We start from the raw sequence: 22420 nt of genomic DNA, 5'->3' as shown, positions 1-22420 counted from the left end.
ACCTCCAGAGCAGAAGCAAAAAGAGAATGCCATGTTCTGATGCCATGAACATATTCAGTTCTGTGGATAAATGAAAGATCCAAGCATTCAATTCAAGGCACAAAACATGTCTTGTTGAAAGTGACCTTTCTATCTGACACAAGCACCTACTGAGGGTCTTTTGCACACATACCCCCCCCCCACATACACACACAAACCCATTGAGCTATTTTGAGCCACATCAGACATAAAAGTATTTGAGTGAGTACCCCAACTGTGTCTTCCATCACATGTGGTCCCAGCCTAGGGCTCCCTGAAAGCAAGGCCAGAGCAGCACTTGGAAGGGTCAGTCTCCCTTGCTCAGATCTGTGTGCCCATGTCACTCAGAGCTGTTGATGGAGCTTAGTAGGGCCTTAGGTGGTGGTGGTTTAGTCACTAAGTTGTGTCTGACTCTTGCAATCCCATGAACTGTAGCCTGCCAGGCTCCTCTGTCTATGGGATTCGCCAGGTGACAATACTGGAATGGGTTGCCATTTCCTTCTCCAGAGCATCTTCCCAATCCAGGAATCGAACCCAGACCTCCTGCATTGCAGGCAGATTCTTTACTGACTGAGCTATGAGGGAAGCCCCTTAACACCTTAGGCAAACCCCTAACTGCAAAGTAAGGGATGGAGATTTGACTGCAGGGGATGTTTTGTATAGTCAGAGTTGTGAGACCAGAGAGAAAGGAGCCCAGGAGGAAGTGGGCTATCTTTTCCCCGTAAGATAGTGGCCCTCACCCTCCCCAGCAGTGCCCTTGGCTCAGGGCCTTTCCAGAATTAGGGCCAAGCACCTGGGGACCACGAGGGTCCTTTTAGTTTGGTCCCTGACTGGGCAGCATGCCTGTGAATCAGCAGCTTGCCTTTTTGTGAGGGTGCATGTCACATTGACAGGTTTTGTTTTAGAACCACCCTGGGACAAACCCGAGTTGACTGTGATAAAAAAGAAAAAACAAAAACCTTTAATGCGCAGTTGGATTCAATTTGCTAATTTTATTTAGGATTTTCTTTTATGTTCATAAGTGAAGTTGGCTCACATTTTCCTTTTCTTGTACTAGTCTTATCTGCTTTAAGAATCAAGATCATCCTCACGTCATACAATGAGTTTGCGGGCTTTCCTCCCTCTTCCCCACCCCCCTTTTAGCTCTTTGACGGTGGAATGATATTTGTCATGTCTTTGGATCTTATAAAAACACACCCCCAGAGTCTGCATGCTCGGCAGGGGACTTGGCTCAGACAAGAGAGCAGACACCTCTTTTCCATGTTTGTAGTCTGTGTTGGCTTGTTTATGGGGCTCTTGCTACTTCTGGGACCGCTCTGTGGGGAGCTAGCCCATTCCCCCAAGGAAGAGGCCTGCGAGGTGGGGTAGGGGGAGCCTGGGCTGGTACGGGGGCACTGTGCCCGGGAAGGGAGCCTGGGGCCCCAGCACACGCTGCAGCCCCCTGTGCTTTCCTGGGGCCAGGCCCCTGTGGAGCCGGAGCTCAGCCTGAGCCTCCCCATGCAGGCGCCATGTTCCGCAAGAAAAAGAAGAAACGCCCCGAGATCTCGGCCCCACAGAACTTCCAGCACCGTGTGCACACCTCCTTCGACCCCAAAGAAGGCAAGTTCGTGGGCCTCCCCCCACAATGGCAGAACATCTTGGACACGCTGCGGCGACCCAAGCCCGTGGTGGACCCTTCACGCATCACCCGGGTGCAGCTCCAGCCCATGAAGGTGAGGTGCGGGGCGGGGAGGAGGGTGGGGTTCAGACCATCGCTCTCCACAGAGGGCAGCTGGCAGGACCACCCAGGCACCGGAGGAAACGTGACAACCAGTTATCAATTAGTTACCTTGTTTTCTTTCCCAGCTAATCAGCCTCTTTTCTCCCTAGGGAGAAGGAGTCTGGTTTGAAGGGGGAGAGTTATCCCAACCCACAGGGTGGGAGGGTTGCCAGATTAAGCAAATAAAGATACAGGAGGCCCAATAAAATTTGAGTTTCAGATAACAATGAACAATCTTTAGGTATGTCCCAAAGCGATATTTGGACCTGGGGCTCTCACAGACCAGGGGGATTATGTTGTGTAGGTCGGGACACAACGTGATAAAGAGCCCCGTGATAAAGGGATTGGGGTCAGGGCTCTGGTGGGGTTTGGAGGCCACGAAGCCCATGTGTGTGGAGGAGAGCCTTGGCCTGGAGCCTCTCCCCCCAGAGAGCCCTGCATGCCCCCCAAGAAGACCACAGATGGAGCTGGAGAATGGCAGCGAGCCCCAGGCAGGGTCTGAAGTCCCACCAGCTCCCCAGGCTCAGCCACCCACACCATCAGGCATGCTGGATTAAACAGTGTGGTTACTCACCTGCCCTGCCGGTCTGCGGAGTTCTTGAGCCCATGAGAATGAACCTTCTTCCTGTATGCCCACCCCAGCACAGGCCTGGCCCTCTGTAAGCCCTGGTAAGGGACTGAAAAATTAAGGAACAGGTAGATGATGCACCAAGCAAGGTCCTCAGGTGATCCTCCTCCTCCAGGCCCCGCTCTCTGACCTGACCCCCACCCTCCACCATGAACAGGAGGCTCACCACACTCTTCCTCCACCCTCCTGCAGACGGTGGTGCGGGGCAGCTCGGTGCCTACGGACGGCTACATCTCCGGGCTGCTCAACGACATCCAGAAGTTGTCGGTCATCAGTTCCAACACCCTGCGCGGCCGCAGCCCCACCAGCCGGCGGCGGGCACAGTCACTGGGGCTGCTGGGGGATGAGCAGTGGGCCACTGACCCGGACATGTACCTTCAGAGCCCCCAGTCTGAGCGCAGCGACCCCCACGGACTCTACCTCAGCTGCAATGGGGGTGCACCAGCAGGACGTAGGCAGGTGCCGTGGCCCGAGCTGCAGAGCCCACGGGTCCTTCCCAATGGACTGGCCGCCAAAGCACAGTCCCTGGGCCCTGCCGAGTTCCAGGGTGCCACACAGCGCTGCCTGCAGCTGGGCACCTGTCTGCAGAGTTCCCCAACCGGAACCTCACCCCCCACGGCCACAGGCAGGCGTGGGACCAAGACTGCCAGGCATGGCCCCGAGGAGGCCCGGCCACAGTCCTGCCTGGTGGGCTCGGCGGCGAGCAGACCTGGCGGGGAGGGCAGCCCCAGCCCTAAGACCCAGGAGAGCAGCCTGAAGCGCAGGCTGTTCCGAAGCATGTTCCTGTCTGCTCCTGCCACGGCCCCTCCAAGCAGCAGCAAACCAGGCCCTGCAGCGCAGAGCAAGGTAAGTCAGGCCGGGGCCCCCACTCTCACCAGGGTAGGCAGCTGGGCCCACTGCATCCACTGGGGACACGGGCCCTGCCCGCCTTTCCTGCTTACATGGTCGGGTTGGGGGAAGGCAACAGATCATCAGCTGCAGATTCTACCCTGAACCAGCTGAGCGCTCCTCCTCCAAAGGCTTAGCACGTGTGAGTCAGAGGTTGCAAGCCAGGTCACTTTGCAGGGGTTTCTGAGGGGCTCCAGTATGCTCCAGCTGACACTCCTGCTCTCTGGGGTGTGTCTAGGCAGACCACACAGGGAGGCAGGTACGCCCCCTGGAAAAGCAGCACTTTTAACGGCAAGCCCAGACTCTTGCCTGCCCCCAGTGACCGGCAACCCCCACCCAGGCCCCAGCAGAAGTAGGGGCTCTAGGACTTAGGGGGCAGGGTCTCTCTGGCTCTCTCTTCTCAGATCTTCTTTTGGCCTCAACCCCCTGCTTATCCCAGGGCTCTCCTGAGGTCAGGCACAGCCTCCCTGCACTGCTTCTCCCATAGGCATTCAGAATGCCCTTCTCTAGTGAGGATTTCTTCCTCCTCACTCCCTCCCTTCCTCCCCTCCTTCCTGCCTACCCTTTTCCTACTGATTGTTGCTCTGTTTAACATTTCTATAATTATTTTTTTCTCATATTGTGTGCCATATGAAAAGCTAGAGGACTGAATTTGCCTGGGGTCTGGGAGCATCGGGAGAACCAACTTTCAGCATGTGTGACAGTATCAAATGCACACATTTTTCTTGTTAAAAAGGAACCAGTGAATGGAGCCCTAATGGTGACATTTCTTGGCAGGCAGAGGAGAAAGCTTTGGCTTCTTCCATACCCTATGACACCCCGTCCGTGGTGACAGTAACATCCTTTCCCATTTGGCAGATGAGAAGACGGACTCAAACAGTCAGCCAGGGGTGGGGGGCCCTCTGGGCTCACACCTCCTCCTCATGAAGGCCTTTTCACAAAGGCATCTTTTAGCTCCTTCCTAAGGGACAGGCAGAAATAAGCTTAAGCCACAGCACAAGCTTGTTGCTGTTTAGTTGCTAAGTCGTGTCCGACTCTTGGCAACCCTGTGGACTGCAGTCCACCAGGCTCCTCTGTCCATGGGATTTCCCAGGCAAGAATACTGGAGTGGGTTGCCATTTCCTTCTCCAGGGAATCTTCCAGACCCAGGGATCGACGTGTCTCCTGCTTGGCAGGCAGGTTCATTAGCACTAAGCCACTAGAGAAGCCCACGAGGGTTCTAGGTCAGATCTAAGAAATAACCACCACAGCAGCGTGAGTGACAGAGTCTCCCCTCCCAGATGGCACCTCTGTGTCCCGCCTGAGCGTGGAGGACAGCGGGGTTGGGAGTGACCTGGACCCTCAACCCCTTCTAAGTCGCTGCCAGCCAGAGGAGGTCTGGGCTTTGTGCCCTCCAGCCCCCACTGGGACAAAGGACAGTGGGCTAGGATCCTCTGCAGAGGTTGGTTTTGGAGAGGAATAGATGAGATGTGGCTTGATATGTCATGTGAGAAAACATGAGTGCCTGTGAGCGTGTGGAGGGGTTTGGAAGGCTGTCCCTGGGGAGACATTCCCCAGAAAACTAAGGACGGAGCAGGACGGTGCATACCACCAGAAAGTGTACGTAGAGGGTCCTGATGGAGCAGGGAGGTGGTTTCAGGGATTTGGAGAAAGGCGGTGTCAAAACTGGCATGCATGGCCCAGGGCTCCCTCCTGCACCCCACAGCAGGGGGCCAGGCCATCCCCCATCTCTGCACACTTCACCAGGTGCCTACTGTGGGCTGCTGCTGCAGGCGGTGCAGCATCTCCCCTGTACCTGTGGAGGCAGGTGGCTCTTGTCCACAGTTTGCAATCTGGCCCCCTGGGCACACCCTTCTGGACAGATGTTCTCAAGCCAAGCCCCTAAAAGGCAGAGCCAAGACTGCCCCTTAGCCATTCTGGGTCCAGGCTTCTCAACCTTGTACCGCTGACGTTTGTAGATAATCCTTTGTGGTAAGGACTCTCCTGTGTATTAAAGGATATTCAGAAGCATCTCTGACCGCTACCCTCTAGATGCTAGTAGCCCCCCTCAGATGGGACAACCCCAAATTCCTCCAGACATTGCCGAGTGTTCCTCAAGGGAAAAAAATCACCCCCAGTTAAGAACTACTGCCCTCAGCTCTTGTACCACTTGGCCTGCAGTCACTCACTTTGACCAAAGAGCAAAAGAGGACCTCAAGGAGGGACAGGAAGGCCAAGGAGGTAAGACAGAGCTTGAGGGATTTAGAAGTGGTCCGACTTAGTGGCAGAAGGCTGAGTCAGAAAGACCTCAGCAATCTGCAAACCTGGGTTAAATACCTGCTGTGTATCATGTACTCCATTATATGCCAAGGACCCCCAGTCAGACCACTGCATAGAGGTCAGAGATTAGGCTGACCAGGGCTGAAGTCTGCTTCCTACTGAGTGACTCTAAGCAAGTTACTTAACCTCTCTGAGCCTATTTCCTCATCTACAAATGTAGATAATAATATTACCCATGGCTTAATAAAACAAGCCACAGGGCCATGAGCATTAAATGAGATAAGGCACTTAATGCCCTTGTTAAAGTGGTAAGCCCTCTGTAAACGGCTTTATTATTTCTTAAATATTATGAGATGGCCTCTGCCTGTGCAGCCCCGACAGAACAGCCTCCTGAGCCCATAGCTGGAGAGCCCGGCCCTGTCACCACAGCCCAGGAAGGGAACATGCGGCAGCGTTGTAACTCCACGAACGACTCTTCTTTCTAGTGGCTTCCTGCCCTGCAAGAGGCCTCAGTCACACAAGTAACTCCAGAATTAATCCAGAGTCCTTAATTAATTCCACGTTTTGTTGCCCTTTGCTTTCTTGGAATGGTTTAACAAGCTTCACCCAGTCCTTTCTGGTGGCTCTGTGAGGTAGAAGCTCCCTCCTTGTGGAGACAGGCAGCAAAGCCCACAAAGGGACACTTGGGACCAGACCCTGCAGAGGTGAAGACCAAGCCTGGCGCACCACGCCCATGTCCTAGACCACATGGGTGCTGGCTTCTCCACCAGGTCCATCTACTGCTTCCGTCCGCCCCCTGTAACCTTGGGCCCTCAGCTCAGGGTCTCCATGGGGGCCTTGATGGCAGAGAAAGATGAAGCCCCCTCCTCAGGCCCTCTGCATGGCCTGTCCCCACCCTCCCCATGTCCACACATCCTCAGAGCAGAGAGCTCATGCAAGAAGCTGAGAGGCTGGAAGGAATGGGAAATGGTCTGCCTTCCTTAGAGATCCACGGTGGAGAGAGGTCAAGGGCTGAGAGGATGAGGTTGAGGGCAACATGAGCTTTTCATGTCCCCAAGCTCCGCCCAGCCCCACACCAGTGCTGCTCAGAGAGCACATTGTCTGTATTAAATCCGCCTTGGCCAGCAGGCAGCCTTTTTACAGAGCCTTGGGCGCTGCTTCTGGGTGACAGCGTGTGATACTTCTGTTCCTGGTTGTGGCCCCACAGCCTCAGTGGTGGCCACGCTCCCTCTACCCCTAGTTCCCGCCCTCCCATGGGCTCCCCGCAGCCATGGAATCAGAGCAGCTCAAATTGCAGTTCGAGGTTCCTCCCACCTCAAAACCCAGTGCTGGTGTGTTAGTTGCTCAGTTATGTCTGACTCAGTGTGACCCCAGGGATCAAGCTTCTCTGTTCATGGAATTCTCCAGGCAAGAATACTGGAGCGGATTGCCATTTCCTCCTCTAGGAGATCTTCCTTACCCAGGGATCGAACCTGGGTCTCCAGGGCCTTGTTAAAATGCAGAGTCCCTTCTCTCAGAAACCTGCTGAGGCCATTCCCAAGGCCCAGGATTCTGCATTTTATCCAGCTCCCCAGATCAGAGGAAACTGGGGATCAGAGAGGGGGACTGGCCTAGGATTCATGGCAAGTCAGAGCAGAGCAAGACCAGAATCCGGGTCCTTTCCTGACCCTCAGCTGGAGGTCCCACTGCTTCAGCACAATAGACTAGGGAAGGGCAGGTGAGGGTTGGGTACCGGCGGGGACATGGGACAGTCTACCTGCTGCACAGAAGTGCTCCCCAGAAGTGCTCCTCAGGCAGGAGTGGAGTGGTCTCAGTGGTCCCAGGAGGCGTTCCTGCTCCTTCCCCTCGAGAACTGAGCTGGAGCCAGGCACAGCCTGCCTGAGGCTGCAGCACGCCCAGCGGGCACATGGGGCTGGGGCTGGCAGAGCAGCCGCGGCAGTGGCACTGTGCACCTGCTCAGCCCTAGGCCAGCCCAGGCCAGGGATTGGGGTGGGGGCTCTGAAGTCCAGGGGGAAGGGCTGCTGAAGAGGTTGAGAAGGCTCTGGCTGAGCCTGGTAGGACCCAAGGCCCAGACTGACGCAGTCCAGCCCAAGCTGAGTGCTTGAGCAGATTCTCTGGATGCTGACTCAGTTGTGAGGATAAGGGAGGGCCAGCACCCTCTAGGCACCTAGACAAACCGTCTATGAAATGGGCTCTGAGACATTCTCAGAAGGTCCCCTTGCAGCTCCTCAAGTGTCCCCCAGTAGGTCACTTTGGGGGATGGCCCTCTCCAGGTGCCCCTGGGAGGTGTTGTGTGGTACTTGACCAGCTTCTTGGGGAAAACCCAAGGATGGGACCCTTTCTTGCTGGGGCTGCCAGGAGGGCTGGAGCTGTGCAGGGCTCACTGGGAGCCCAGTCTGCACTCAGTTCCACCTTCTCTCCCTCACTCCCCACCAGGAATCAGAAACATGGGCCCCCTGCCCTCTCTTCCTTGTTGGGGGATACATGGGGGTTGCATGTATCACCCAGAGGGGCTGCTCCAGGGAGCCCTTAGGAAACCCTTTCACCCCAGCCCCAAGGCTTGTGTTTGGCCGGACCTACTCTCCTGACTCCACATCTCTCTAGCACCAAATCCCCAGTCTAGGGGACACCCAAGGACCACCCCCCACCCCGCCCCTAGGTAACATGGCTGTGTGGCTCACAGCACAGACACACAGACTCCCTATTGTCAGGAACGAGCAGGACTATCAGACCTCAACTGGGGTTTTCCTTCCCTACCCTAGGAGTCAGTCACAGCTGTGCTGCTGCGTTTGCCACCCCCCACCCGATGCCCAGGGCCTCTTCTGCCCACCTGAGCCCTTGGATGGGAGAGACACAGCTGTGAATCCCTGTGACCCAGATTCCCTGTGCAGCCCCACAGCACAGAGTGGGGATTGCCTCCTGGTGGCCTCCCTGGGGCCTGACTGTCCATCACCCAGGGAAGAAACACCGAGCTAGGACACTCCAGGGACCTGGCTTTGTCTTCCCAGGAGGGGCAGGGTGGATATAAACAGCTGTTATTTTTTCTGCTCACTTGGGAACACTGAGGGTTGGCTTCTCAAGCAGGACTGTGGTTTGACTTCAGTTCCATTTGAAAATCTTTGCTTGAGGCATCTCCCACATTCATCTGATGCCCTGCCTGACCCTACCCTTGTCCAGAGGTCACAGAGGCCACCCCCTGTCCCTGGGAAGGGTGCTCCAAGTGCTCTCACAGCCAACCTTCTTTCTGTTTCTTTCTACAGCCCAGCTCCTCCTTCAGACCGGCACTGAAAGGCGGCCCCCCCAGCCTGGTGGCCAAGGCCCAGTCCTTGCCCTCAGACCAGCCTGTGGGGCCTTTCAGCCCTCTGACCGCCTCGGATACCAGCAGCCCCCAGAAGTCCCTCCGCGCGGCCCCAGCCGCCGGCGCTCCTCCAGGCCGGTCTTCCCCAGCAGGGTCCCCCCGCACCCGGCATGCCCAGATCAGCACCAGCAACCTGTACCTGCCCCAAGACCCCGCGGTGGCCAAGGGCGCCCTGGCTGGCGAGGACACGGGCGTCGTGACGCACGAGCAGTTCAAGGCTGCGCTCAGGATGGTGGTGGACCAGGGTGACCCGCGGCTGCTGCTGGACAGCTACGTGAAGATTGGCGAGGGCTCCACGGGCATCGTCTGCCTGGCCCGGGAGAAGCACTCGGGCCGCCAGGTGGCCGTCAAGATGATGGACCTCAGGAAGCAGCAGCGCAGGGAGCTGCTCTTCAACGAGGTGGGAGGAGAGGGTGTGGCGGCCAGCGGCGGGCCTCCGGGAGCAGGGGCGCCGGGAGCGTGCCGGCACTCAGGCATCCCCTCCTGCCCCCAGGTGGTGATCATGCGGGACTACCAGCACCTCAACGTGGTGGAGATGTACAAGAGCTACCTGGTGGGCGAGGAGCTGTGGGTGCTTATGGAGTTCCTGCAGGGCGGCGCCCTCACGGACATCGTCTCCCAAGTCAGGTGGGCAGCTGGAAGAGCAGGGCCCTGGCACTGGCTGCCCCACTGCTGTCCTGGCAGGGCTATCAGGTAGCCTGAGTCCCAGATGATTGAGGTACCACCTGTCGCATTGTCCTGAGCCATCCTCCCCACGCCCATCGGCTTGGGTAAACCAACCTGGGGGTCTTAGGGGAGTGAGGAAGATACTGGGTCTCCAGCCTAGGCCCAGGCCCGTTTCCACCAGGGCTCTGACCTGACATGGCTCCTCCACACATTGCCCAGGAAGCTATGGGGCCCAGTATTGGGGCACCCACTCTGCCCAGCCCCTCTGCCCGGCCGCCCTGCCAAAGCTAACATTCTCTTTTGCTGGTGGCCGTGCGTTCTACATCCAGGCTGAATGAGGAGCAGATCGCCACCGTGTGCGAGGCTGTGCTGCAGGCCCTGGCTTACCTGCACGCCCAGGGTGTCATCCACCGGGACATCAAGAGCGACTCCATCCTGCTGACTCTCGACGGCAGGGTAAGCCCTGCCCATCCTGGCACACCCACCACCCCCTTCGCAGCTCCCTCACCTCTCATTTCCTTTCCTCCCCTTTGCCCTAACTCCAGGTGAAACTGTCGGACTTCGGGTTCTGTGCACAGATCAGCAAAGATGTCCCTAAGAGGAAGTCCCTGGTGGGAACCCCGTACTGGATGGCTCCAGAAGTGATCTCCAGGTCTCTGTATGCAACTGAGGTAACCACTCTCTCCACCCCCCAGTCCTCCCAGAAGGGGCTTGGAGACACATGGTTCTACTTGTGGTCCTCCCCAGAGCTTCCCACCAAACATTGCCCCCAGTTCTTAGGTTCCCGCTTAGTCAGTCCTGTCCACTGGCCCCTTTTGGATGGTTCTTCTCTGGCCTGTTGAGTTTGCTGCCATAAGCTGGCCCCCCAAATGCTCTTCCCCAAGCCCAAGGGCAGGTCAGGGTGTGGCCAGGCTTTCCTGTGTATGATGGCCTTTCTAAGAGAGTGGCTGACAGCTGTGACCCTGCAGCCAGTGGTCACTTAAGCAGGGCGCTGGGCGGGTGGCCAGGAAGGAAGCCAACTCACCAGGGAGACCTGGGACCAGCTACTCCTCTCTGCCTGCAGCACGCTGCTCACTACCAAGAGGCCAGACTCTGGCCAGTGGAGTCAGGGACACTCTCCTCTTGCAGGTAGATATCTGGTCTCTGGGCATCATGGTGATTGAGATGGTGGATGGAGAGCCACCCTACTTCAGTGACTCCCCAGTGCAAGCCATGAAGAGGCTCCGGGACAGCCCCCCACCCAAGCTGAAGAACTCTCACAAGGTCAGTCAGCACACAGGCGTGAGCCTGCAGGCCCCGTTCTCCCTGAGGCTTCAAGGATCAGAGCCTGGCTCTCAGGCCCAGCTGCACCTGGGTGTGGAGCCTAGTCACAAACTCTTACGGTCACTCTGACAGGTTTCCACCTGCAGGCAATGACAGGAGCCGAAGAGAACAGAAGCAAGGCTGTGGGGAACCCTGACGTCCTGGAAAAGAATCTAGAGAAGCTAACTGAGCAGGACCCCCCTCTACCCCATGTGTTGGGGAGCTATACCACGGCACATGTTCACAGTCCATCCCAGAGAACTGGCTTGCCCTCCCTGGCAGTGTATATGCTAACCACATCTAAGCCAGTTTCCCCTTAAAACCAGTGTTCGTGTGTGTGTGTGTGTGTGTGTGTGTGTGTTGAACCTTTTTCTGCCAAATCCACCCAAACCCCCAGTCTTACCTGTGGGTACCCCCTGCTGGTGGCCAGCTCAGCACAGAGCTGCAAAATGGCACTGCCATCTGGTGGCCAGAGTAAGAAATGTCCCAGAGGATTGAAGCTGGGTGCCTAAATGGCAAAATAGTTTCGTAGCCCAGCTGGATGAGAGGACAGACAGGAAACACTTTGAGACAAATGGTCCTTAGAGCCTGCACTCCTGACCCCTAGACTAGCAGATAGTTCTAATTAGCTAATTCCCCAGAGGATGCAGCTTTCTGTAACAGCCTAAGACTCATCCTTATCCTAAAATATTTCTCAGAATGAACTGAGGCAAGCCCTTGACTTAGACTCCAAGGCATCGAGCAACCAAGGAATCTTCTTTTCAGGTCTCACTTTTCTAGTTTTCAAAACACTTCTTCATCCCTGACCTCTTTTTTTTTTTTTTAACCTTCACTAAAGCCCTGTGTGAAAGAGAAGGCAAGCAGATATTATCATTAGCCCATTCTACAGATGAGAAAACTGAGCTGTAGATAAAAGTGCGACTTGTCAAGGGATCAGGGATGGACCCAGAACTCGATCACTGGCACCTTTCCACAGAGTCTGAACACAGAGCCCTGAGAAGCAGCATGGTAGATGGGCTGTACTGGGAGCCCAGCTCTCCAGGTACCCTAATTCCATTGCTCAACAGCCCGCTGTGGTGAACTGGCCACTTTTCCTGGACTGATGCTGACTTTCCTTGGTGGTTGTTTAGTTGCTAAGTTGTGTCCCACTCTTTCGTGATCCCATGGACTGTAGCTTGCCAGGTACCTACCTGATAATCCAAAAAGTGCAGAGCCTGGGAGGAACCAGGAATAAGAAACAAGAGAATATAAGGCTTTCTTCATATGATGGTGGAGCCAGGCAGATTGGGTCACCCGAAAGTGGCTACCAGCTATGGCTTCCTCTCACTGCCCTGCCTCCACAGGTCTCCCCCGTGCTGCGAGACTTCCTGGACCGGATGCTGGTGCGGGACCCCCAGGAGAGAGCCACAGCCCAGGAGCTCCTGGACCACCCCTTCCTGCTACAGACCGGGCTGCCCGAGTGCCTGGTGCCCTTGATCCAGCTCTACCGCAAGCAGACCTCCACCTGCTGAGCCCGGCCCCAGAACGCGCCTGCCACCTGTGCCCACAGGCAGGGGACACTGGGCCGCCAGCTTGCCAACAGGCCTGCCTGCCTGCCTCACTCTCTCAGTATTCTCTCCAAAGATTGAATGTGAAGCCCCCAACCTACCCTCCTGCCCCTCAGCCCACTGGGCCAGGCCGGACCTGCCCCTCAGTCACTCTCCCTCCCAGGAGTCCCCAGTTGCCTTGGGGATGATGGAGACCCCTTCTGCGGGATGACCCTTTGTTATTTGCACAGGGATATTTCTATGAAACATGGAGACCAGCGCTTCTGGCCACGGCGGCCAACACAGCAGAAAAGGCTGCTGTGGTTCTTTTATATATATTTATAACGGTAGTTGTAAACGAGCATCCCAGGTCACCCAAGAGGCAGACTGCCTGTCTTCACTAGGATGCTTGCTGTTCTCAGCTCCAGCTCCAAACCCTGGGGTCTGAGAGGGCCACAGGGAAGGCGTTTATTGCCCAAATCCATCTTCCTCCCTTTGTGTCTGACATCCTGAAGTTGCAGTTCCACCTACACTGGCTTCCTGTCCCACCTGTGATGACAACATGCCCCTAGCACAGCCAGCACCTGAGTGTGAACAGCCAGCTCGAAGGACATGGGTGAGGGAGGGGGATTTTCTGGGTGAAAGAGGAAGGAGGCAACTAGCAGTAAAGGTGGTCTCCCCTGACAGGGTGTGCGTGTGGTTGGGGGGGAAGGCCACCCACAGCTGGCTTCAGTTAGGCTTCTCCATCTTTTCTCCCACTGAGTTCTGCTCTGAAGGCAACCTGCCTGGCTTCCTATCACTTAAGTCCCAGGTTTCTACCTGACCAATGAAGAGGTCTATATTGTCAAACATATCCCAGGTGCTTGGCAGTTTTCTCCTGTACCGTGGAGTCTGAGAGCCAGGGACCAGTATGGTGAGAGAACAGGCTTTGTGAGCTTCATCTCAACAACCAAGTCATCAGGGACCCGCTCCTTTTGTGTATGCACGGGGGACCGGTTCATTTCAAAATCCTGGTCTGGGGGAGGTGAACCAACTCCCAGGGTCCATCATGTCACTGGAGTGGGCACCCCGCCTGTGCAGACCACCCACCCCTAACTCCTCCTCATACACCTGTCTCCTTGTCCTCCCAGCCTTCAGGGCTGTTGTGAGACAGGGAATCCCAGGGAAGAACTCCAGGTGTCTGGACCCTATCTAGATAATATTTTTAGATTCCTCTGTCCCTAGAGCCCTGCTTTGGGGCAAAAAGAAAAAATTGCAAGAACTTTTTTTTAAGGGTCAGAGTTTTAAAAAACAAAAGCATCTTCCCTTTTGTGAATTGTTTGCACTTGTGCCTGTTTTAAATTAAACTGAGTGTTCAAAACCTCTGGCCTCCCTGTTGTCTCTGGGAATGTAGCCAGGCTGTCTTCAAACTAGACACACTGTAGTGGATGTCCAGGGTGGTTCCCCTTCCTCCCTGACGTGAGTTCCCCATGGCCATTCTGAGTCACAGAAAACCCAACTCTCTGGTGGCAATGAGGGCCGAGAAGGAGGGAAACAGGAAGTGAAAGGCCCTTGGGACTGAATGAGCTGAAAAATAGACAAGGCTCCTTCCCAGGGGAGAAGAACTCAACCAGAAAGCCAGAGCCATGGGCCGTGCTTGCTGCCCCCATGGGGGCTCTGGGGCAGCCGCCAGGGATAGGGACAACTTTCTGGAGCAGTGTCTCCCTTTCCCCGTTTGCTTCTCCCACCCCCAGAAAGCTGCGGCTCTCCTCAAGATGTCTACAGGAAGTGGCCTGGAAATGCCTCTAGTGAGAAAGCGGTCTCTGTTTCGGTTCTCAGAAAGGAAGGAGACCATGAGGAGCTGTGAAGAGCACAACTGGAAATCAAGAAACCCGGGTCTTTAAACTTCTAGCTCTGACACTGATTCCAGCACTTCCTTCCTGAGGTCTCATCCTACCCTCTCTCTGTCAGGGTCACTGGAACCTCTTACCTAGAAGGAGCAAGGAGTCCCACAGACTTTCTCCCCACAGCTCCTTACCGCAACCCCACCTAGACAGCTGCCCTGGTCTGAGGGTCCCAGTCCCAACCGCTCAGCAGCACCTGATTCTTACCTCCAGGAGGCAGCCACAGTGGGCTGGGCAGAGAAGGAGGCTGAGAGAAGGTGGGACCTTCCCCCTCCCAACGGGAGCCCACAGTCAGGAGTGGTTGGCAAGGCAAAAAGACACCAGTCCTCTTAACTGAAGAACACTGGATTTATTAACTGTCCTGAGTTCTGAGAGTCCTTCCACTGCGGTCATTCCAAGCCTGTGCTTTGTGTCATTTAGCTTCCCACACAGACCAGTTCTGAGCTTACATCAGCTCCAGTGGCACAGGCGACTTCACAATGATGAAAGCAACAAGAATTTGGAGAAGCAAAATGTTTCGAAAAGTCTCTGCTAGACCAGAGTGAGCTCAAGAGGACCCCAGCCTCAATGTTCTGGGGCTAACAATGAGAGGAAGTTCAGGAGAGCGAATTGTGGTGAAACGTCAAAGTTTTGCACAGAGCTGGGCCAGGTAAGTCTGCAAGAACAGCAAGGCAGTCACAATACACAATTTAGTTCAGACAGGAAAGATCTGCTGTGGTTTTTTAGAAACAGCACTTTCAACCATCAAACCCTTGGCAACTCCACAGAGAGGAGCCCTTGAAGTTGTTTACCCAATAAAGAGGACCTAAGGTGACCTTCAACCAGAAATCCCCATGTTAGCGACACTTAAAACATGACAGCACCTTCAACACAACATGCAACCCCAGACCCACGTCTTCAATGTGGTATTTTGAAGAAGCCAAAATACTTACATTCTTACACCATTAAAAACTTCATAAAAGTTAAACACAGTTGGAAAAGGATAAGTGAGCAAGCAAGGATCAGGAAAAAAAGGAGTTTGCAGTTGGCACATCCAATTACCACCCGCATCCCACCCCAGATCCTCTCCCTCTGGCTTTTCAGGTGCTTTTTCAGAACTTTTTAGTTCACCCACCACTCAGACAGTGGGACAGAGGAGAGGCAGATATTTAGGGAGAGAAGAGTGGGGAAAGGGCAAAACACCCCAGAAACGAAAGCAAATCTCATCAGAAGAAAACAGTGCAGAATCAGTAGGCCCCACAGTTCAGAAATCACAAAGGACCGGTTGGAAGCTCCCAGTCTCTCAGAAGTCAGCCGGAGCTCTCCACATGCAGCCTTGGAAGATCTTGGGGTCCTAAGCGAAGGGTCTGGGCTCCTGCTACTCCACATGCGAGTTTTTTGTTCATTGTCCCTCACTTCACTGCTGTGAAATGACTTCAAGTATCCGGATTTAACATACTACAAGAGGAAGAGGATTCCATGGCTAAGTGCACAGGAACGGAGAAGTACACAGCGGTGATTTCAAGCAAAACCAGAAGTCTGAACTCCGAGCCAGGAGGCAACTAGAGCGCAGTGTTGCCACCAGGGGGCACCAGAGATCACGTCCAGAGTCTGGGCCCTGGCGGCCTCGCGGACCCTGGAGGGGTGGAAGCCCTGCGCAAGCGTCTGACACCTATACGAGGCCGGCCTCTGATCACCCACCCCTCACCGCAGGCCCTATTTCTCATCACAGGTTATTCTCGCTCTGGGCAGTTTCCTTAGAGTTACTGGCGAGAACCCCTCCGTTCTGCAAAGATGAACAGATCGACGTCTTGAAAGGACCCCACTGCCGGCTCCTGAAGCGGCTGCAAACTCAACCTCTGGGGTTCACAAAAAACTCCCCCACGCACCGCTACCACAACCGCTGGGCGCGCGGGTTCGTGTGCTGGCGCTTCCGCAGGGCACGCGATTCGCCGGACCCTCCGGATCCCTCCTGGTTGGCTGACACAAAGAAGAGGGCGGGGGAGAGGAAGGAGGGGACCAAAGGCCAGGCCAGGAAAGGGCCTTTAACCACCTCTCCACGGTTGCCTGTGACTCACTAATCTGCCCAGTATTGAAGCTGGGCCGAGCCTGAGTCCCACGCGTTGGGGCAGAGGCAGGGGTCCTTGGTCTCGACCTCTAGCATCCATCATCTGCCCTGCCCTCCATTAACGGCCCAGCAAGAAGCAGGAACCGTTTAACAGCCCCCTTCTAGCTCTCGCCAGTTTGATATAATTTAAACCCGGACCTGAGGCTCGTGTGGGCTTCAGACTCCCTCGCGCCGCAGCCGTTTACCGTGGCAAACACTTCAGTCAATTATCCCCCTCGCGGAGCTTCTATTTAAAGAGACATTGTCAGGTTCTTAAGCCTCGGATCAGACCCGCTGCTTTCTGCTTCACATACAAAGACTTAAAACATGAGTTCTTTGAGGACTGGAAGAAATACAATTAAGCAAAGCCTTCGCAACCGTTCCACCCTGCGGGAGCACCCACATACGGGACGGAGGAGCTGGGAGGCGGTGGGGACGGGGGAAGGGCTACGTTCTTTTCGTTTCAGGTCTCTGAAAGTGAGAGGAAATCACTCAAGAGCCCAGAACTGGGCTGGGCAAGGGGAGGGGGGCGGAAGACCCCACATTGTCAATGAAGTTGAATCTTTGGATCAGGCAGAGGGAGCTAGAATTACTCAGCTGCTGGTTCAAGGGACAACTGGCATTCCTGCCACCGCCCCCCCCCCCCCACAAAGCTGCTTTCAGTATATTGAGGCAGGAGTTTCTCCCCAGAAAAACTAAACTTCCAGATTCCTTCCCTCCTGTCTAGAAGGGCTCCCCTTCTCCAGCACTCCAATGTGTAAGGGGAAGGAAGATTTAGGTGGTGTGGGGCATTATTGTCAGCATCATTGGAGTTGGATTGGGGAGACTAGGCCTTTGTTCTACAGGTCAACTCTTTCTGCCTGGCTGATGAGGGTGTGAGGAAACCCTCCAAGGGGAAGGAAACCCTGCGGGGGCCAGAACGACTCTGGACTACACCTTAGCAAGGAGAGAAGGAAGTCCAGCTGGAAGGTTGTAGCCTATGGATCCAGCTTTCACAACAGGAACAGCAAGCCTTCAGAGAGTGTGAGACTTAGGGAGTATCAACAAGCACAAAAAAAGAAATAAGATAGGGGTCCCTTTCAGAGAGAGGGCTGAGGGAGTGAGATCTCATCTCAGCAGTAGGGGCAAGTTCTAGTCTCTGAGGGTGAGAAACTGCCAGGAAAGTGAGGGACCTAGGAAAAAGAAATCCCAGTAGAGCAGAGATTGGAAGGTGGGGAGAGCAGGACTCAGCCTCGAGGTTGTTTACCGCTGAGCGTGCAGCACCACGGCCTCCGTGCCCCCCTGCCAAGGCTGAGGCCCGGGCACCGAAAGTGGCAGAGCATTGGGCTCTAATTCCTGGCCGCTCTCGGGCCCAGACGCCTCCCCGACCAGGCTGGGGATGTCTGGAGCTGTGGAGCGTCGGCGCAAACCCAAGCGGCCAGAGCCGGAATCACCTTCGGGGTGGGGGCTAAGACCAATGGGGGCTTGCACTAAGGTTGGGGGTGCTCCCTCCAGCACCTCCTGCGACCGCCACCGCCCAGCCCCCGAAGACTGGGGCGAATGCGGTAGGGCCATCAGGGCTCCCGCTCGCAGTCGCGCCGCCTCCTCCTCGGTCACGGCACCCAGCGCCAGGCTCATGCTCCGGCCCAGCTCCGGCCGCTCGCAGCCCTGTGCCCGGTGCCGACCGAAGCTCTTACCCCCCGAGCCAGCCTCGCCGCCGTGACCATGGCCGCCCGCCGCTCGGGCAAAGCGCGCCAGGAGAGGCCGCGGTAGGCGGCGGGGGCTGGGTCGTCGGCGCTCCGGGCTGGGAGCGGGGACTGGACGGCCAGGGGGGCTGTCAGAGTTGGAGCCCCGGGCCGCGGCGGCGGCGGCTGCGCGGCCCCACGGCCCTGTGAGGGCCTGCACACAGGTCCCGTGGCCGCGGGCGGCCGCCAGCTGTAGGGCCGTGAGGCCCGCCCGATTAGTGCGGTCGAGGCGTAGGCCGAGGCGGCGGAAAGAGCGCACCAGGAACTCGAGCACCGCCCCGTGGCCGCACGCGGCCGCCCACATCACCGGGCTGTTGCCTGCTGAGTCGGCCGCCTCGGGGTCGCCGCTGAACTGCACCAGCAGTTGCACGGCGTCCAGGTGGCCGCGCTCGCACGCCAAGCTGAGCGCTGTGCGGCCGCGCTCGTCCCGCAGGTTCACTGCCGCACCCTGCTCCAGCAGTAGTCGCACAAAGCGCGCACGCAGCGCGGGGTCTGGTAAGCCCACGGCCACCATTAGCGGCGTGCGGCCCTGCTCCGCCCGGCAGTCGATGATGCTACGGTCCAGCGCATCCAGGACAAAGCGAGCCAGGTGCACTTTGCCCGCCTGCATGGCCTCCAGGAAGGTGCGCGTACCCGCTCGGGGGCACAGGTCCTTGGGCTTAAGCATGGCTTCGGCCGCCGCGCCCAGGCGGCCCGGCAGCTCCGCGCGGGGGCGCCCCTGTTCCCGCGCCCCGCCGGGCTCGGTCCGGTATAGCCCCCTCCTTGCGTGGGCAGCTGCAGCTGAGGGTCCTGAGGTCCCGGCTCGGTCCCCAGTTGCCCCGCCGCTCCTGGGTTGCACCCCTGGTGTCTCGCTGCTCCTTTCTTGAGCTTCCCGCCTGAAGGTGTAGATTGCTTGCTACTCCGGGCTCCGCGCCTGGCCCGCCACAAGACGACGGGAACCGAAACTCAGGCCCCTCCTGACTCTCCGGCTGCTTTCCCGGTGTCCGGCGTCTCTCAGTCCCTCGTGGCTGGGAGCCGCGCCACTCACCCGCACCCGGGGCAGCCCCGCTCCCCCGATGAGACGGTGGCGCCCGCCGTGCGCGCCTGCCTCTAGCCCTGGCGGGGCGCGCCGCTCCTCATCTGCTGGCGCCGCTCCTCCGCCTCCTCCCCTCTCGCGGGGGCCGGGCCACGCCAGGGCGCTTGCTCCTTACTTGGGGGGCTCGGCGGCGCGGGAGCTGCCGCCCGCCTGGATACCTGGTTTTATAGCCTCGGGGGTCTCCATGACAATGGCTGCCCTAGAAGCGGGCTGAGCTGTCTGGGCCAAAACGGACCCGGTGGGGGAGACCGCCTCTGACCGCCACCCACCCCTTCGTGGGCCACGATGTCGGGGAGCAGCTCCTCCTCCGCGCTTCCCTGGGACTGCGGCAGCGGGGATGGGGCGGGGGCTGCTCGCCGAGGGCTATGTGTACCCAACCCGGCCAATCCCAGTGTCACAGTCTGCTATCCCCATCCTCCGCCCCCACCGGAGTTGGTTCCCTGGGCTCCTTAGAAACTGGCGGGACCCCGAGCCCGTCGGGGAAGAAGAGAGCTACCCCCAGAGGTGTGGGTGGAAGGAAATGGAACCCCATGAGGGCAGAACTCGACCATAAGAGAGCTGGGGGTGGCGGCGAAAGGCGGACTGGGAGTAAATCACTCCCCAAATCCGGGGAGGGGGTACCTGCGCTACGCGGGGCTGGGGCCGCTCGATCTGGCTGGGAACGGCCCCTGGAAGTGTAGCGAATCACGCGCGCACACACAATCGTTCCTCCCGCACACACTCATTCGGCGCGGGGGTGGGAGGGGGAGTGCGCTCTCCAATCTCAGACGTTTCAACCCCGACAAAGCGCCCGCCCGCCAGCTCCCGGCGGCTGAGACGCTGGCGGAGCTGAGACGCGGCGACCGGAGCGGGCGTCTTAAGATCCGAGAGTGTGGCAGCCGCGTTAGCAACTCCTCGGCACTGCTCCCCGCTGCTTCAGGACCCGTCGCTACCCCAGAAAGAGCAAGGGACATGCAAGCCTCGCCCCAGGGTCCCCTTCTCCCTCTTGAGCACAAAACTACCCCCAGACCACACGACTCTGACCTTTACCACTAGCTGACCTCTTCAGAGAGGAAGACAGCACGCGTCAGTGTGGGAAAACCACCACTGCCTCTCTCCCTCTGGCCCGCTGCTCCACCCGGGCAGGGAGGGAGGGGTGTGCAGGCCTCGGCGGGGAGTCCGAGCGCCCAAGAGCTGCTGGGGGTGGCGGTGTGTGGGGTGGAATGAATATTTGTGAAGAAGTGAGTCAGGAATCCACTACAGAATTCACTGAGACTTTTAGTGAGCCAGGTATTGTGTGTTCTCAGGTGTGGGAAATACAAAGGCGGAAATTTGGTCCAGGATGGAAGAGACCTCCCCTCTCAAGATGGAAGACAAGACCAGGACATAAAAAGCCGAGTTTATGGCCTGGGGGCTGAATAGGTCTGTAAAATACAAAACCGAGACAATCCCTGAAGGAGAAAAGGGAATTGTGGAGCAGGGGCGGGCCCTAGGATCTTCCCAGCATAGGCCTTCCAAGATGGAATCTGGCTGCTAAGAAGCAAGGTAGACATCCCTATGGGGTTGCTGAGGCCAGGGCATGGAGACAGGAAAAACACCTTTAGGGGACAGTGTTGAGGGCTGCTTTTCCGGGTCCTTTTATATGAAAGACAGGAAAATAAAGGAAGAATGAAGTCCAGGCTGAGGACTGCGGCAAAGCAGTGACCAGAAGCTTTGCAGCAGAATCTGCCTGGGGAAAGGTATGGGCAGGGAGATTTGTCTCTGGGAAAACCCAGTGGGCCCAGATGGCAGAGAGGCAAAGTGGATGCCTGGCCCTGCACCCTAAGCATCTCACCTCTCTCCAGCTCCCAGGCTTCCGAGATGTCCATCTGGCATCAGGGCCAGTCATGGAGCTGCTGCTGCTGCTGTTGCTAAGTCGCTTCAGTTGTGTCTGACTCTATGCAGCCCCATAGACGGCAGCATGGAGCAGGGGCTCCCAACTCCCCTCTTGCCTGCGGGGAGCATGTGATGTATGGCTGCACACACCATGAAGCCTCCCCTTTTACTTTCTGCATTTTTTAATCCCCCTACTCTGGGATCTGCTGATTTTCTCTCAAGGTGTCACAGAAAGGGCACAGTATTTGACAGTAAAGTCCTAGCTTGAAGGCATTCACTAGCAGTGTGGCTCCAGGCCGGAATACTCTCATCTGCAAAAGAAAGCCGATAACACCAGCCCTGCCTGCTGCAAGCAACAACAGCAAGCTAGAGAGTGTCAAGGAAAGAGCTGCTCAGTTAGAGGGCAGAAAGTCCAATCCCACCCCCAGACTGGGGCAGGTGGCGGTGGGGGGAGGCATCCTGGGGTCGGAATAGACTCTAACCCTAGCAAGAATGCAGGAATGATCTCCCTGTTTTCTCAGGCTGCAGAAGAAAGGTATTCCTCTCTTCATGACTCAATTTCCCTTTTCTGCAGCATGAAGGAAATTGCTGTCTTCTCTTCTTTCTCTGTTTCCAAGACTAAGGGAGGGGGTATTCCAGAAGTCTGTGTGGCAGGTCGGCCTGACAAGCCAGGACCTGACACCCCCAGGTGGAGGAGAGAAGCAGCTAGAACACAGAAGGGGCACTAGTCCCAAAGAGCCACGCCGCGCCTCTCCTCCCTGGGCCACCCAACCTTGTTTACAGCCTTTTTCTCTGTGGTGGATGAAGAGTTCGAAGGAAGAAAGGGAGCTGAGGCAAGGCCTCTCTCTGGCCTGTCAGGGTGTGCTGAGCTGTGTGCGCTAAGGGAGGAGCAGCAGTTCCATTGCTCCAGCCTGTGCTACCAGCCCAGCAAGGCCTATGGCAGGACGGTGTAGAGGTGGGGTAGGATGGGGTGGAGGGGGGTGGGAGGGGTGGGGAGGGCAATGCCAGGTCTCATGCCCTAAAGCCTTTGCTCTGACTTCCCTTGGGCTCAGCATGTTCTGAGCAGAAAAGAAATAGCAACGATGAAAAAAAGCCGAGACTTTGCTTTGGAGCACAGAGGCACCAACAGCCGGAATTAGAAGCTGTCGCTTAGGGAGCTGAAGGCTGACAGGCGATGGAGCTGAGGCAGGCAGGGGGCAGGCAGGCACGCCACACTCCCCTCCCCTCCCACCTGCTGAGCCTCCCCCATTGCAGGCCCCAGGCTGGCAAAGGGCTTCCTCCCAGAGGCGGCTGGGGTCTGCAGTCTGTCACTCTGTCTGCAGCTGCCCCCCTCCGCAGGCTCCCTTCCTTCTTCCTCAAGTGTCACCAGCCCCCTCATCCAGTCACGTTGCACC

General features: G+C 57.1%; 2 protein-coding genes across 3 annotated transcripts; one reads left to right on the top strand and one right to left on the bottom strand.

Moving 5' to 3' along the window:
- The first annotated feature begins 1526 nt into the window (after window positions 1-1526).
- Window positions 1527-12389, top strand: PAK6 (p21 (RAC1) activated kinase 6). Of its 2 annotated transcripts, XM_068965223.1 has the most exons (8): window positions 1527-1730; window positions 2598-3251; window positions 8813-9310; window positions 9404-9537; window positions 9906-10032; window positions 10122-10247; window positions 10705-10839; window positions 12222-12389. In XM_068965223.1, the coding sequence occupies exons 1-8, from the start codon at window positions 1527-1529 to the stop codon at window positions 12387-12389; spliced, it is 2046 nt and encodes a 681-aa protein (XP_068821324.1). The 2 variants fall into 2 exon arrangements, with proteins under 2 accessions (XP_068821324.1, XP_068821325.1); XM_068965224.1 differs by lacking the exon at window positions 10705-10839.
- A 5226-nt stretch (window positions 12390-17615) lies between these two features.
- Window positions 17616-18764, bottom strand: ANKRD63 (ankyrin repeat domain 63). The gene has a single exon (XM_068963109.1). The coding sequence runs from the start codon at window positions 18762-18764 to the stop codon at window positions 17616-17618; it is 1149 nt and encodes a 382-aa protein (XP_068819210.1).
- Window positions 18765-22420: the final 3656 nt, after the last annotated feature.

This window comes from Capricornis sumatraensis, chromosome 2, assembly GCF_032405125.1.
Source record: "Capricornis sumatraensis isolate serow.1 chromosome 2, serow.2, whole genome shotgun sequence".
Classification (NCBI taxonomy): Eukaryota; Metazoa; Chordata; class Mammalia; order Artiodactyla; family Bovidae; genus Capricornis; species Capricornis sumatraensis.
Note: the sequence above shows the minus strand (reverse complement) of the source record. Positions and strands in the feature narration are given on the sequence as shown.

What these genes read in the sequence shown, in the direction of transcription:
- PAK6 (XM_068965223.1), top strand. Translation starts at nt 1,527, where the DNA reads ATGTTCCGCAAGAAAAAGAAGAAACGCCCCGAGATCTCGGCCCCACAG. An exon ending in GGGAGCTGCTCTTCAACGAG is followed by an intron (nt 9,311 to 9,403) that starts GTGGGAGGAGAG and finishes TCCTGCCCCCAG; the next exon opens with GTGGTGATCATGCGGGACTA. An exon ending in GGTCTCTGTATGCAACTGAG is followed by an intron (nt 10,248 to 10,704) that starts GTAACCACTCTC and finishes CTCCTCTTGCAG; the next exon opens with GTAGATATCTGGTCTCTGGG.
- ANKRD63 (XM_068963109.1), bottom strand. Translation starts at nt 18,764, where the DNA reads ATGCTTAAGCCCAAGGACCTGTGCCCCCGAGCGGGTACGCGCACCTTC.